Below are 16,873 nucleotides of genomic sequence, written 5' to 3'. Positions count from 1 at the left end.
GCAATTCCTGCTCGGTGTTCGTCTCTGCTCTCCTACACTCTCGTCGCACAGATGGCACAACCATGACCCTTTGAGAAAGCTGTCCGGTCACCACGAACATCACCTTCCCTGACGGGTCCTGTTCATTCACCGAACTTATTTATCCAAGAGAAGAGAACTGGCCTAGTGACCTTGCCACCCTCGTCAGAAGACGATCTCGGCGTGCTCTGAACCTGCCCCCAACTCCCAGAGTTCTCTCTAACCCCAACAGCAAATGCCACAGGTGGAGAGCTGAGCTGGAGGAAAACAATTGGCCTAATTCTGTTGTTTGGAAGGTGCTCAGCAGAAGAGGATTAACTATCAAGCCGTCCTGCCCAATGTAAAAAGCCTGGGGGAAGTTTCTGGTTCTTCACACACAGTGTGTTACGTAAGACGGACAGCTGGCCCGATACGGGAAGGTTCGTCCCTACTGTAACCAGGCTTCGTGTTCAGAAAGAAGAAGAAGAGAAACCGTGTTCGTTTTCTGATTCCAAGGACTCAATCCCGCAAAGGCAGACACGGAAAAACTTATCGTCCTCAAAACAAGAAGTGACCTTACACAGCGGCAGCATCCAAGTGAGATTCTGGACTCACCAGCTACACCTGCCTGTTCTTCATCAACAAACTCAGCAGCTTTTACAAATTTCTTTGAAATGGGTGTCCAGCGGGTTAACAGGAGAAGAAAGTCTGCCAGGGGACAGTGGTTTCATTTGCAAATACCTCGGCGCTCTTTATGCAAAGGACACAGTGACTGCCTACTCTGTGCACACAGTTTGCACTTCCCCACCACGTGGCGGGTGCAGGCAAGGCAGAGCGCGGTGAAGGGTATTGATCGTGATTTCTGGAAACAGTGGGCCAGGCAGACTGGTCTGTCCATTACTGGGGCGTGTGCTCAGAGCCAGACAACTCAGTTTTATTTTTGTATTGACGTCCTGTAAGAAGTGAAGCACGATTGCCCTGAGAAGGGAAAATGGTTACTTCACATTAGAGCTTTTCACGAAGGCGAAACTGCAGAAAATGCAATCAGTCATATTTGGTCTAAGAAATCACTGGCACCAGCCAAACAAGATCACAGGGGACCGTTTTGGAGCAGCCATTTAAAATGGTCACCGGGCGCCTGGGTGGCTCAGTCGGTTGAGCGTCCGACTTCGGCTCAGGTCATGATCTCGCAGTTCATGGGTTCGAGACCCGCGTCTGGCTCTGTGCTGTCAGTTCAGAGCCTGCAGCCTGCTTCGGAGTCTGTGTCTCCCTCTCCCTGCCCCTCCCCCGCTCACACTCTCTCTCTCTCTCTCTCTCTCTCTCAAAAATAAACATAAAAAAAATTTTTTTTAAATGGTCACCTAGGGGGCGCCTGGGTGGCTCAGTCGGTTGAGCGTCCGACTTCGGCTCAGGTCACGATCTCGCGGTCCGTGAGTTCGAGCCCCGCGTCGGGCTCTGTCCCAACAGCTCAGAGCCTGGAGCCTGTTTCGGATTCTGTGTCTCCCTCTCTCTCTGCCCCTCCCCCGTTCATGCTCTGTCTCTGTCTCCAAAATAAACGTTAAAAAAAAAAATTAAAAAAATAAAATAAAATAAATGGTCACCTAGTTCCAATGGGGTAGACCTTGCCTGGGTATATATTCATAAACAGTATCTTGGGGTGCCTCAGTGGCTTAGTCAAGTGTCTCTCCTGATTTTGGCACAGGTCATGATCTCACAGTTTGTGGGTTCAAGCCCCACATTGGGCTCTGCACTGGCAGTGTGGGGGCCTGCTTGCAATTCTTGCTCTCTCCCTCTCTCCCTGCGTCTCCCCCACTCGCATGCTCTTTCTCTCTCAAAATTAAGTAAACTTTAAAAAACAAAAACACGGGGCGCCTGCGTGGCTTAGTCGGCTGAGTGTCCGACTTCAGCTCAGGTCATGATCTCACGGTTCGGGAGTTCGAACCCCACAATGAGCTCTGTGCTGACGGTGCAGAGCCTGCTTGGGATCCTCTCTCTCCCTCTCTCTGTTCCTCCCCCACTCGTGCTCTCCTTCTCAAAATAAACTTAAAAAAAAAAAAACAAACCACAAAGAAGTTTAAGCAGAAAGGAACTTTTACACCAAAATGAGCCACAGCCCCCTTATAAAGTTCCCAGCGTGAACCTATCCAATTATTCCAAAAAGGTTACCAACGTAACCTTTAGATGTTTAACACCTAAAAACGATGGCTGATGGGCACCGAGGAGGGCACCTGTTGGGATGAGCACTGGGTGTTGTATGGAAACCAATATGACAATAAATTACATTTAATAAAAATAAATAGATAAATAAATAACAACAATGGCAATCTCCCCTTTTGGAAGACACTGGAGAAATCAGTCACACCAAATTATTTTTTCTACATACATCAAAACACGCTTCTTTTTTGGAAAAGGAAATTGCTCTGTATATACTATTGAACACCTTGATTTTTTTCCACCTAATAAGACAACGTAGAAGTAAGTGCATACACACGGTTGGGTAGGCAGGCAGACCGACAGAAGGCCAGAGAAGACACTGGCTGACCCACTGCGTGCATATTCGTGTACAACCTAGGAAACTTCGGACTCCCTCTTCCAGTCCTACTTTGCAGGACGCCCAAGTTCTCGGAACAAACCCATCTGATAGATACTCTTCGCGGAGGTGCCGGGGGGGGGACAGGCACTTCCACGTTGGTCTCAAACTCTCTGGGGGGGGCTGAAGTGGGGTACAGAACCAAACCACCAAATAACACAGGAATGAATGAGAGATGGGTGCTTCTAGAGAGAGCCTGTCAAACATGGGAACGGTGAGAAAGGGAGCCGACCGAAGCAAGGTCACCCCCTCCCCCGCCCCCACCTTCTCTTTCCCTAAGGTCAGGATGTAGCCACAGGCTTCCTGAGAGTCGGGCATCGAATCTTAGCTTCTCTTTGGAGAAGAGTGGGAGCTTCAACCCCCACGCGCGTGTCTGAAGCACGAAGGGCCACGTCAAACAAAACTCTCGGATCAGCCGAGTGACTTCCGAACCGACGCGCAAAGGCCTCGTCTTTACCTCCGAGCCCAGCCGTAAGCACTCTTGCATCGTCAGGGCGAGTAAGAGCTCAGGTGCGGGAGAGTCGCGGAGAAACATCCACCCCGGTCGGTCGTGGAAATGGCCGACACGCGGCTCCAGCTAAGCGGCAGGTTCGCTACCACCTGAAAGGCAAAGACGTTTCCCCGCAACTTACCTCCGTCATCCAAGGGCCGTTTCTGGACTCCGTATCCATACACTGAGGGGTCCACTAGAGGTGTGGAATTATTCAAGTGAGGAATTGAATCAATTTTAGCAGCGATCTACAGAGAGAATCAGATTTAAAGACTCAGTAACAAATCCGGGCTCCGTTTGAGGGAGAAAGACGAGAGAGCTCTCTTCAAAGGCCTGTGTTACCCCGCTTCTCCCCCTGACCTAGATTAGCACGAGGCAGCGTCGCCGAGGACACTTTTCATTGCTAACCGAGTCTTCTTTCGGCCTCAATAACAACGTGTCTTTAGCAGTAAAATACTTTTGAACATCAGTCTTCTACAAATCAGTATTTCTAAGCCATCCCTTGAAATACAGGTACGCTGCATTTGAAGAAAACAGGCAGGCCACCGCCATGAAGAACTCTGTTCCAAAGGTTTTATTTATCGCAGGATTCCCTTAAGAAACCAATTCCCCGGTACTATTTAAAAGGCTGTGTCTGCTCAAACATGACCGCGCGTTAGGAAAACATCCATCCCATAACTTGAACGCCTGTTAAGTGATGATGTCATCTCTGCAGACATAGAACAGCAAGCCCCTCCCCACTGGGCGTGTCCGAGTAGGGGGGAGGGCGGAACACGGCTGTCTGTCCCAACTACCTCAGAAGGATTCCTGCGCTGGACCAAGCGAGAGACCTCGGAGAGCGATTTCGATTTTTAATATTATCAGTTAAAAGAAAAAAAAATGATCATACAGCTATTGAAGTGTTTCTCCCCAGAAACAAACGCTGCGCAGAAAGTTCTGCCTACTTTGTTCTCGTTGGAAAGTTCAACGGGATCTCCCTGATCAATCAGCTCTTTATCATGTCATCAAAGGAATATTTGCAGCCACTGCTCTCGATGTTAGTCCCTGAGTTAAGCTCAAGAAGTAGGGGTGGACCAAGGGGCAGACGGAAGGGCTGTCCCACAGAGCGGGTCTTCGGTGGGAGCTCTGGGCTTGTCCCGATGTGCCCAGCTTCTGCGACCGACATGAATGACTTGAAACAAACAAAAAACCAAAGGCAAGGGTGACACTGAAACCCCAAGGCAGGGCTCGGATGTCAGGGATCCAGGGGTCAGGTCTCTCCCTCTGGCTTCCTAGCCCTGTGGTGTTGGGCAAGCCCCTCTCCCCTCTGCAGGGGATCCTTTGGATGTACCACCACCAGCTGCACCCTTTGGGGCAAGCTACCAACACACTCTCAGCACAAAGGAGCTTTGTATGCTAGAAAGCACTTCACAGCACGGCTGTTAAAATAAGGCAACTTGTCCAACAAATGCCGAGTGCCTACTATGTGCGGGGCTCTGTTCCGGGCACTGGGTTCCTGTGGTCAACGAGAATAACCAGGCCCCTACTCTGTGTCAGCAGTCAGTGGGGAGTGACAAGGTCTGCGAGCTGACCAGGAAATGATCATTTCAGCTGGTGATAAGCATTATACTAATAAGAAAAGATAGTGAATTGTGCTAATGAGAAGATAAGTGCTTAGGAGAGCTGCTTGAAACACGGTGATCGGGGAAGGCTGCTCTGATCTCTTTAGATCACGGGATCTAAGGCCTATCTGATGAGCAGTTGGCTATACAAAAATCTGAGGAAGAGCATTCCAGGCAGAGAAAACAGCCTGTACAAAGGCCCTGAGGCAGGAGCCAGCCTGCCTGGCAGGTATGAGTGTAGAAGAGAGAGAGGTCAAGGTCACTAGAGAAGAAAGAACTGGACGTGTTCCAAGACACAGGCAAGGGCTGGTTCGCCAGGGCTTGGATTTTACAGGAAGGGTGACAGAAAGCAACCGCAAGGCTGAGTAGGAGAAGTAGCATGCTGATTTACGTTTTCAAAAGATCCCCTTGACAAGGAAGACAGCGTCTAAGGAGACAGGAGTGAGATCATTCAGGAGATATTCTAGGTCAGGGGTCAGCAAAGCATGGCTGGTGAACCACCTGCTTTTGTAAAGAAAGTTTTACTGGAATACAGCCGCGTGCATTCCGCGTTGAGGAACTGAGCGGAGACCGTGTGGCGTACGATGCCCGTATATATCATTTACTGTTTGGACCTTTAAAGGGAAAAGTCTGCCGGCCCCTGTCTAGGCTAGAGATGATGGCACCCTGGATGAGCGCTTGCTTAAAAACAGTATTATAAATAACTGATTACAATACTAAGACCTGCTGCTAGAAACCCAACCTCCTATATCCAAGAGGCCATCTGCTATCAAACGAAACACTGTACAAACCTTGCCTCTACCACGGACTCGCAATCTTGCTTTCCGTATTTGTTTTGGATAAGCTTGTGGAGGTTGGCTACTTAAGATCCAAATGTTACTTTGAACGACCCAGCTGGCAAAACAGGTGGATCAAAAGGCGAGGACACTGCAGTGGCTGGTGCCCCAAGGAGACTCTTGCATGTGCCATGATAAACCGAGTGGCAAATGACTGACGTGGGGGTTTTGGGGATTACTGGCCCGGTTGCTTTCACAGATGGCCCCAAGTGCTCCCGGTAGACAGTGAAGATGACCCCAAAACACAAAGAAAGGGGGACAAGGGCTCATGATTCTCAGTGGAGTCCCCCAACAGCATGCATGTCAAATCACTCCCAAACACAGAACCCCAAAACATAAACCCGACACATTAGGCACGTTCCCTGCTCCTTTGGGAGGACACTCTCAGCTTCCAGATCTTTTCCCTCCCTTCCAAAGTAGCTAGAGTGTGTTCCTGAGTCTTTGGCCTTCCTTATAATTTCTACGGTTAGGTTTCACATGTTGCCGGAATGTCATTTTTTCCCAAAGCCGATACGCTAAAAATGTTACAATAGTTTCCTGTTCCTGAATTTGATTAAAGGCTGAGGCTCTCAGATTTGTTCTTAAGTCATGTTTACTTCAGTTATCTATAATTTGGGAAATTTCCACTAAGAGAAAAGCAGTACAGAATACTGGTTAAGAGGGGTAGCCCTGAAGTCAATGGGCTGCACTTGAACTCTTGGTTAAACAATGTTAAACAGGAGTTTGACAATACAAGACACAATTATATCACTGACAATACGTTGTAGATATAACAACATTCTATAAAGAGACAAGGAACTCTTTCCTTCATACAAATGCAACCTTGTTTCAAGAAATGATTTTACATGTCCACTAAAATAAGGAGTTAAAACTTAGCGTTTACTTATGTGCCGGGTACTTTGCAAAGACCATTTTAAATTCGCTACCTCATTTGTTCCTCTCCCCGATTCTCTAGGAGGCTGGTAGGATTTCCATTTTAAAACAAGGAAAAGTGAGGCTCAGAGAAGCTGAATGCTCTGCCCAAAGTCACACATCTCATAAGCGGAGGCACCGTATTTAAGCCTGGCCTGCCCAGCTCTAGTCTGTGCTATCGACCACAGTGCTGGGCACCCCCTTTCGTCCGCCTAAGACTTTCTTAAGTATTTCTCACTTCCCAAGGACCTGAGACCTAATGATTTCCAGGGCACGGAGCTGAAGCAATTCCTCACGTCGTAACGGACCGTTGGCGGGTAGCTGCTTAAGGGAGGTGAGGTACATTCTCAGCTAATATTGGTGCTGGCCAGAATATAAGAGAGTCACTGAAGCCAGGATATTCCAACAAAACCAAGGCCAGTCCGGAGCTTATCAGAGAGCCTGACCTTGAGGGGACTTTGCTACTGATTGTTTTTGCCACTCGACCCCCTTCTCCCCTCTTTTGGAGGGAGGCAAGGAGGAAAATCAGTTATCTTGCTACACGTGCTATTTGAGGCACCATTATAGATGAGACACTAATCAACGTCACACATGTGACCCCGACTCTGAATAGTTAGCGGCAATGAGGAGAGGGGGAGCGCTGAACTAGGAGGCAGTCAAGAGTCCTGGTTTTCCAGCCAGCTCTTCCAGGGTACGACCCCCAACGGCCTTGCTCCTTGGGGGTATTCACCTGTAAAATGCACGGACAGACTAAACCAGTGTTTTCCTAAGAGAAAGAGGTACACAGGCATATTTGGGAGACGCACGGATAAATGTTTTTAAACTTCTGTATATATATGTTTCTTAGTTACCTTCCATGCATGGCAAAGTTTTTCACTTCTGCCAGTGATTAAGTTTCCTTTTAGAAATATTTTAAGTAAGTCTGAATTTTAAAAAGATTTAAAAATACTAAGTAATAACCGAGGGGGTCAGCGTTATGGCGAAAATCATGAAGGCGATATGCAAATCATTAAACTTAGGAATCAGCCATTAATCATCCCCAGGGCACACGTCTGCGACTAAAATTCTCTGACAAGGCTCATAATCCAAGTAGCTCGCCTTGTAAACCCAAACGGGAAGCCGTGACTATCTCCACTTCACAAGGAAAACATTACACCGACCAGGAACAGACAAAGCCACCTGAAGACCCAGTCATCCACACACCGTGTCTGTGCTACAGCCGCTGCTGATGGTCACGGACCCAGCAAGCACAGGCTGCAAGCTCCCGCCACCTGCCAGGGAGCAGGAACCCAACTTGCCTCCCGGGAACCCCTGCTCCACGGTCCCGAGTGACCCCGCCCAGACCCTGAGAAGACGTGGGCTGGACCGAAAGCCGCTGCTTCCCACAGCAAGAAGAAACGGCGTGTCACCCAGGCAGCGGAGCCCAACGGCTAAGACCAAGTCCCCGACGGCAGGTTCTGGAGTCAGGGTGTGCAGGGTCAAGTCCCAGTGGCACTTCCCACGACCCAAGAGGGTCCCAAGGAGAGCAGCAGGTGTCTCAGACTTATCGCCTGCTAAGTGCCTGATGGTGCCCCCATTCCGTCTTCACGGGGACCTTACACGGTAGCTACTCTTCTCCTTATCGTGGGATCGGGAGCGTCTACCCGTAACTGTATCCACCGGGATAATGAAATAACAATGTAAAGCACCCAGGACAACGCCAGGCCCGTGGTAAGAAATAAGAAGTGTTTACTTTTGTATTTTATTGAAGAATAATAATAATATAGAGAAGGACACGGATCGTAAGTTTACAGCTCGTTGAACGTCCACTTCCTAAAATGCCTGTGGACTAGGGTCAAGATCAAGACACAGAACATTTCCGGCACCCCTGAGGTCTGCCTCATTACCTCCTTCCGTCACTACCCACCCCCGCCTCCCAAGGGGGACCTCCTAACGTCTAATATTAGCTATTAAAAAAAATTATCACAACCATCAAAGACCTCCATTTTCCAGACGAAGAAACTAAGACTTAAAGAAGTTACATTGTGTGTCCAGTCACTAAGCTGGCGAGTGGCAGAACCAGAACCTGAACTCACACGGTCTGAATCCGAAGTCTTAACGGGCACTTCAGGTCCAGCAGCAGCCCCTTACCCACGGGGGATACATCCCAAGACTCTGGAGGCCTGAAACCACAGGCAGCACCCAACCCCACGTATATCGTTTTTCCCTTTACATACGTGCCTGCGATAATAAAGTCGACCTTACAAGTTACGTACGGTAAGAGATGAACGAGAACTAAAAGGAAAATAGAACTGTATAATATACTGTAAAAAAAAAAAGTTATGTGAACGTGGTGTATCTCGTACTGGACCCGCTCTACTTGTGGTGACACGAGGTGGGTGACAGAGGCGTTGTGGAGCAGCGTTAGGCTACTACTGACCTGACAACGTGTCAGGAGGACCGTTCGCTTCTGGACTGTGATGGACCAAGGGTGACTGAAACTCTGGAAAGCAAAACCGCAGATAAGGGGGGGGGGGGGGGGGGGCTACTGTACTACCCCCTGGGGTTTTGCGACCATCAAATGAGAGAACGTGTATGGAAGTCCTTGCCTGGCATCCAGCGCGACAGGGGCTCCATGAATGCTGGCCATTGTTGTCATGAGACGGGGCCCCAGCTGATCCTGCCCTATTTACTAGCATTAACCAAAACAAGGAATTCTATAGGCCAAATAAGGTACAGCACTTCGTGGTGGCTTTCCTGACAACCTCATGCCGCCCACGTTGGGGCAGAATGGAATACTCCCCTCTCTGTGTCTGCAAAGCACTTTATAAACTACCTTTGAATAATGTAACCCACTGACAAAGTTATTGGTTCTATGGTCTCTCCTTTTTTTTTTTTTTTTTTTTTTTTTAAAGTCTTTTCCCTCCTCGGCCTTGTCCCCTCTCCCCACCCATCCCTTATTTACATACTTGTCCTCGGACTAACTCAGTTTCTGTAGGAGACCATAGGGAGCTCTTGGAACAGACTTGTCTCAAGCTTCTTAGTACCGCCAGGACAAAGGTTTTTTAACTGAGAACTTCAGGGCTTGGCTTTAGAGAATTCACGAACCTCCTGAAATTACACACAAAACTATTTAAATATTGCTGTGGTGAGGTTCAAAGTTTTCAAGAGTCTTAAAAAGGCCCCTGCTCCCAGAAGTTAAAGCACAACTCCCCTGATGCATAGCAAAGTGCTCGCCACATGGACGGTACCCCTCCAAGGCTTGCTAAATTTAAAGCAGATCTGGAGAAGCCCACTGGTAGCCACGATGCGAAGACGACCAGGCGAAGCTCTAAGCTGAAATAACGCTCCAGCTGGACCCTCCAGCGCAGGCCCTAAAGAGGGTACGTCCGTTCCCCTTCTACCCTACGTCCCAGTGAATTCCACCAGCATCCTTCGATGCTTTGTTCAGATTCTGAAGTCTCAGAGATGGACAATTAGCCAGCTACCTCTGTGAAGGAACCAAGCCCTTAGAATGCAGAAAACGGGGGTCCAAGAACGACGGCATTAACTCTTTGTGTGCCTTTGAGAAAACTGCTTCGTTTTCCTTTGGCTCGTTATTGTCAAATACACGAGGAGAATGAGAACCCTCGTCCCGGCTTGCTCACTTCACTTGCTCACGGGCAGGACTGAGCCCACAAGAAGACGAAACCAGCCGCAAGCTGTCGTATCTTTGTGCTGGCCCAGCATCCAGGCAAGAGGCCCATGGAGTCAGCAGATCCTCCAATAATGGCAGGCAATTCGAATCACATCACTACTTCTATTAACACTTCTCCGTCTTGCAAGTGATTTGCTATCATCTGGTGTGAGGATGAAAGTATAGTCAATGTCTCCAAGAGAAGTACCAACTATTCTTTCCCAAGTGTCTGTATAAGAAAACTCCAAATGCGACACAGTTTCAAGAGAGGTGATTCTTAACAGAATAAAAGGGTTGCACAGGAAAGCTGGGGAGAAGGGGAGTCTGAATAGGTGCCCAATATAACATAATACAAAGCAAAAGAACCCAAAGATATGATCAATTTTTGTTCAGCCCCAGCTAGATGTCAGCTCTCTGAACGTTCGCAGGCTTGAAGCAACTATTGAGATTATGTAGCTTAACGTTTCCTGAAACGTGATCTGTAGAATATGACTTGGTTTTATGAAAAGAAAGTATGAAATTACATTAACTTCAGGATATTTACAACGCACACCCCGAACTCTTGTAGGACTTAATACACACAAGCGTATTAAAGGTTCGGAGAAATCTGGCATTAAAAAGTCAATTCACCTTTACTTAACCCTGTATTCCCCAAATGTTATCTGTCCACGACCCCTTTCCCATGGAAGATCTACGAACAGCCTGTAGATCAAATGTTGGGAATGGCTGGCCCAGCATGAGGTCATATAGCTACTTGTGGGAGACCCAGGTCTCCTAAATCTCCATACACAATTCTTTCCATTAGAAATTTCAAATAAAGGGGGCGCCTGGGTGGCTCAGTCAGTTAGGTGTCCGGCTTCGGCTCAGGTCATGATCTCGCGGCTTGTGAGTTCGAGCCCCACGTCGGGCTCTGTGCTGACAGCTCGAGCCTGGAGCCTGCTTCGGATTCTGTGCCTCCCTCTCTCTGCCCAACCCACTCTCATTCTGTTTCTCTCTCAAAAATAAACAAACAAACAAACAAAAATCTCAAATAAAGGTGTGCCTGGGTGGCTCAGTCGGTTAAGCTCAGTTAAGTCCGACTTTGGCTCAGGTCATGATCTCACGGTTCGTGGGTTCGAGCCCTACGTCGGGGTCTGTGCTGACAGCTCGGAGCCTGGAGCCTGCTTCGGATTCTGTGTCTCCCTCTCTCTCTGCACCTCCCCTGCTCATGCTCTCTCTCTCAAAGACAAATAACAAAGACATTTAAGAAAAAAAAAAATCTTTCCTTTAAAAGAAAAAAAGCAATTTCAAATAAAAACCAGAGATGGACTCACAATTTGGAAAGGGATGAGGAGAAAACAACTTGTTGACTAGGCATCCCAATGGCAACCCAGAGAGCCAATGCCCCGTGTGAAAGGGCAGCTGCTTCTCGGCTCCTGCTGAGTACTGCCATTCCAGAATGTGGGAGCAGCGTGGCCAGATGTTTTCCAGAAAAGCTAGAAATCTCCAGTTTTACTGGACGTCATTCTAGTTTCTAAGTGTTGGCATTGTGTAGGTGAAACAAAGCGTGCCTGCAGGCCCCCTGTGAGCCTTCTCCAGCCCGTGGGCCACCGGCTTGGGAACTCTGGTCTAGGCAAATTTGTATCTACAGAACAAATGGGACTCTGGAAGAAACCAAAGTTTGGTGATACATTTGGGCTATCAGATTTTAAGAGAAAGGTAAAGAAGTCTCCGTTGAAAACGAGAAAAACCTTAGAAACATACAGTGGAACGCAGTGTGCATTTACTATTTACCTTACAATAGCAAACGGGAAGTTCAGGGCTTCCGTGAAAGCAGTGACCCAAACAGATGGTCACATCACCAAAACCCTTGAACAAGGTCTCACTCTTTACAGGGTACTCTACTGGGTCCCACCAAAGATACAGCAACAGGGTTTGAGGGAGCAAAAATGAACGCACCTTCAGTCGTCAGTCCCTGGTGACTGAGGGACCTGAGCTACGCAAACTGGGCGTGTGTGAGACAGTCTCGGCGGAGTCCGGCTTAAATCGATGGAGACGCCACACACTTGCCGTGAGTCAGAAACATCACACGTTAAGGAAGCAGAGGCAGTCTCTCTCTGGGAGTGACCAGGGGCCAATGAACAAAGGCTCTGTCTTTTAATGGCGGATGCACATTCTCGTAAAGGCCACGCAGCGCCAGATCTTCTGCTGAGGCTCAAAGTGTGAGACAGCAGCACGGCATGGCATCTTCTGGAGGACCAAGGAAATTCTGAGGCCCCAACCCGATGAACCTTTCCCCCCAAAAAGTACTGTAAAGAACAGGCGCCAGGCCTACGGAACTGTCCAAAAGGCTGCTTTCTTACTGGTTCTGCATCGGCTCAGTCCCGATCGTTAGGGCGCAGAACCGTCATGGTGCTCAACCCCGACAGGCTCCGGTCACACTGTATTCATGCGAACGGGACAGCCGCGGAGTTATGCAACACACAGCACTGACTGCGTCTAGGTCGACACAGGAGCTTAAAGTCCCGAAAAGCACCAGCCGTCAGGCAAGAGAACTTCTAGTCGGGTGATGACCGACAGACAGCTGGCCCAACCTGGGGAAGGCGGCTGGGAACCTGCGACACACTGTGGCGGTCACACTGTCCTGTGAACAAGCAAACGTGTGCGCCAGATGGCGGAGGCTACCGGATCCCCAGGAGCAGGGGGCTTTGGGGAGGTATTTTCGCTCTTAGAAAAAACCAACCAAACAGAAGGGATTCGTATCTAGTTATCCATCATCTCCACGAAGACGTCTGGGAGCCCAGACAGTCAGGGTGAAAACGCAGTGTGGCTGCAGGGCAGGATGGCCGAGCCTGGTGTGGCTCTGGGTCCACCTCCCACCCTTACGAGGACCCTACTCTCTCTAAACGAGTTTTAGATCTTTAGTCTTAGATCTTCATCAACGGGACCGAGTCAGACCGCGCTTGGACACGCGGATACTTCCCTTCACAACGGTCGTACGCTATTAACTCACTGCTGGGGAAAATTTTAAATTTTACACAACTTCAGAGACTCCCTTTTGATCGAGGAATACCGTGTTCACAGTGAACTAACAGTAACAAGGGGCTGGTCCCCTCTGTTGGAAAGAGTCCAGAGGATACGCAGGAGGCTTCAAGATGCCAGGCAGGAAGCTTAGTGGGTTTAGGTACTGGACTCCACAAACCAGACTTAATAGAAACAGGAGGTTCAAATCCCAGCAGGGCCAATTTGGACTTTATTGTGGTTTTCTAGATAAAGTGAGCACAAGACAGCTTACTCCTCCCTGACAAACTAGCGAGGGCTTTATAGACCGTTGTCGGTGTTTATGAGGGCATGTCAGGGGGCGAGGGGGTGGAGGGAAGCTGCACAATCATTTAAATAAATAAGTACACTGTCTTTTATTTCCAGTTACTGGAGAGAAAAAAAGCACATCTCTGCAACATGCCGTGTATACAATGAAGTAGAACCATCATCAACCGGATGCCCAAATAACAGGAGACCCTTTGAGGTAAGCTCTTCTATAAAGCACACAACAGGACGCCTGGGTGGCTCAGTCGGTGGAGCGGCCGACTTCGGCTCAGGTCACGATCTCGTGGTTCGCGAGTTCAAGCCCCACATCGGGCTCTGTGCTGACAGCTCAGAGCCTGGAGCCTGCTTCCGATTCTGGGCCTCCCTCTCTCTCTGCCCCTCCCCTGCTCACGCTCAGTCTCTCTTTCTCTCTCTCTCTCTCTCAAAAATAAATAAAAACATTTTTAAAAAATAATAAAAAATAAATAAAGCACACAACAGTTTCAATTTCTCACATTCCATTCTTGCTCAATGCGAATCTGGAAATAAACCTAAAATTACCCACAAACCTGTTTTTTTTCTTTAGATTTTTAAAGGCCATCAAATCCTTGGAGATAGTATCGACCTCCAGCTGTTAATACTCAGAAGTAATACACTTACAGCACTGTCTCCATTGGGCTTATTACTGCTCCAGTCAATGGCGCATTTCAGAGCTGGGAACATTTCCAATGAAGTTCTCTTTGCTAGTAGGAAACACCACTGCTTCAACAATCCACATTAGGTCAGCATTTAACAGAGGGTCTCCCTCCCTCTTGAGCAGGTTGTCCAAGAATACGAGTTCAACCACTGGCTCAAGAGGAGCAGAAAGTCTTCTCAATGGTTCAAAATTCATTTTATGTTCAACTACAGGCCTTCTGTAAACTGAGGATCTGAGCTCTTTAGGGTAGTGACTATAATTCTTCCTGGATACAGAGGGCCACCAGGTCGAGTGTCACATAGCAGCCACAAAGCGAAAGCCATTACATTATTAGTAGCCAGTGAGAAACAAAGTTCAGGACCCTGTACTGTAGAGGAGAGCAGTGCAACACGCCGGCAAGCAGAGTGGTGGAAGGGGAGCTGGATGGCATCCATTACAGCCACCGGTTGGCTCTGAAGTCTAAGTAGGGTGGATACTCACTACTGTACTGGTTGATGCCTAGGCAGTAAGTAACAAGCCATCAGACACAATTTTAGGTGGAACCACAGGTTTGGAAAGTGCTGGGATCCAATATGTCTATAGGAGCATCGGTATTAAAATGAAAAGTCAGTATCGGGGACACAGGTAGGGTTCCCGCCCCTGGAATACCGGAAAGAGATGTAAAGACCATATCTTCAAGCGACCAAGTGGAGACCTTCTTCTAATACAATGAGTCCTGTGGCTTTCTGTTAGGAATCAAGCAGTAATTAGTTACAGCCCAACTTTTACACTGTCAGTTAGTTATGCCTACAATTAAATAGGAAGAGACGATGACTGTAACACACTCAGCAGAAACGGTTTAGGTGTCAGAGCTAACCTGTAAGATTTACACACGATACAAGGACACGTTTTGCTCTAAGCACCCTGCCGGAAGCCAGAGTATTCCTGGCAGGTCCCATATTCGCTCTCCAGGGAAGCCCGCAATCTCTTAAAACCCAGCTTAGTTAACTCTGGCAAAATGCACGACATTGTCAGATGGTAAAGTTTCACTGTTGGGATGAGCCATCTCACATTCTCCCCGAGAGAGAGGAAAACTACTGCCCGTAAGGGATTACTTCTACGTCTTGGGGACCACCCACACCTATTTAACATCCTCCTCTCTCCCCTCTCCAAGAGCAACTTCAAAAGTAAAGTACCCTCGAATTCCTTCCACTCCAGTCTTGGAATACAGGAAGTCCGAAGACGATGTTTTCCAAGTTTTAAGAAGCTACAGGGCCCGAGACGGCCGCTCTGTGTCTATACCCGGGTCCTCACCGGGAGCTCCCCAGCCCCCTTCCCCTCGCGAACCCCAGAAGCCCACGCTGGATGCCCTGCAGGCCCAGCCCGGGCGCGGGGGCGCGATGGGGCCAAGCGACCCCGGCAAACCGTTTCCCAGCGGCTGCACCTAGGAGAGCCGCCCGACAGGCTGGGCCCGGGCGTCGCGGTGGCGCTTCCTCCCTCCGCTTCCCCGGCTGCCGGCGCCCCAAGAAAAGGCCGAGCTCGGCTGAGGCGTCAGCCCAGGCTGCCTCCCGCCCCCAGGCCCGACCCCCTCCTCCCAATCGGGCCCGGCCCGGCCCCGCCTCGGGCTCTCGTGCTCCCTCCAGCCGGCCCCGCCCGTACCTGCCGGACCCGGTGCAGGGCGTCCACGAAGCCCTCGGCTTTCAGCCCCACCGGAGCGCTCTGCCCCTGCACCAGCTCCGCCATTACCGCCCCCGCCGCCGCCGCCGCCGCTCAGCTCCCCCGTCCGGCCTCCAGCTCCGCTTGGGGACCCGTAGCCGGAAAGGGAAAGTCGCCCCACTTCCGGCGGAAGGGAAGCCGGGACGCTGGAAGCGAGAGGAGCCGTGTCGGGGGGGGGGGGGGGGGGGGGGGGCGGGGGGCGGGGCCAGGGCACGTGATCCCAGCCCGGCCGGAAGTGGGGGCGGGGCCGCGGGCGCGGGGGCGTGTCCAGCGCCGGGGGCGGCAGCGGTCTAGCCTCGAGGAACGGGGAGCTGTTCCCAGACCGGATTTGGGCCAGGCCCGTCGCTGATGTCGTGACAGGCCCTTGAAGCTCGGGTGGGGCCCGAGGTGTGCGGCTCTCGGCTGTTTGGAAACCCAGAGAGGAATGACGTGGTTTTCCCAAGACAGCCCCCGAGCAGCCCTGGTTCACTAAAAGCCTGACCCTGGCAGTCCCTCCCAGGAATGGCCATTGGTTTGGAATATTGGGACTGAGCTCTTGGAAATGGCACCATTGAGGGCCCAGAGGGAGGCTGGAGGGCGAGGGGGCAGCGCCGCAAAATGTCTGTTCCCCAACATTTGCAAAGAGCACCCGGCCGGGGTCCAGGTGGCAGGAGGACGAGGCTGGGCTAAACCACACCTGGGATTACCTGGCGACACAGCTCAGGAAGGACGCTCCCGCTGGAAAGCCAGCATGCTGTCCTCTTACACATTCCTGCGCTAACTCTGGGGCTCTGGGGAAAGAAGAGATAGGGACAGGACCATCATTGTTTCCATGCCTGCTGACTCAAAACCGTCTTGCCAGAGGGCTTCTTGGAATGCTTAAGTAACTTTCTCCTAATGGTACTCGCTAGGTGTCGATAACTTCAAAGCAAGGGAAAGAATCTTCGTGCTGGAACACACGTGCGCCTTTGAGATGGCGCTTACAAATGAGCAAACAAACCCGCCAGAAGGGAAACAAGGCTTAGGGGCTTTGACACACATCTTGCTGGTGGCAGGCCCAAGCAGGGGCTCCCATCTGTTGATTAACACGATTGCCTTTAGGATTAATATTTCCCAAGGCCTGTGGTGCCAAGGAG

At 50.0% G+C, this 16,873-nt stretch overlaps 1 protein-coding gene across 3 annotated transcripts in view; it reads right to left on the bottom strand.

Moving 5' to 3' along the window:
- FUBP3 (far upstream element binding protein 3) overlaps window positions 1-15,873 on the bottom strand; it is a 50,965-nt gene extending 35,092 nt beyond the window's left edge. For 2 of the 3 annotated variants that reach the window (XM_060608355.3, XM_060608357.3), the window contains exons 1-2: window positions 15,702-15,873; window positions 3,220-3,325 (exon numbers count right to left, since the gene is read on the bottom strand). In XM_060608355.3, the coding sequence (XP_060464338.1) occupies window positions 3,220-3,325; window positions 15,702-15,785 (190 nt within the window). In that variant the 5' untranslated portion in view covers window positions 15,786-15,873. The remainder of the gene's footprint in view (window positions 1-3,219; window positions 3,326-15,701) is intronic. The other variant, XM_060608358.3, reaches the window with a different exon arrangement.
- Window positions 15,874-16,873: the final 1,000 nt, after the last annotated feature.

The sequence above is a fragment of the Panthera onca genome, chromosome D4, assembly GCF_046562875.1.
Source record: "Panthera onca isolate mPanOnc1 chromosome D4, mPanOnc1 haplotype 2, whole genome shotgun sequence".
NCBI lineage: Eukaryota > Metazoa > Chordata > Mammalia > Carnivora > Felidae > Panthera > Panthera onca.
This window is presented reverse-complemented; position numbering and strand designations above follow the sequence as displayed.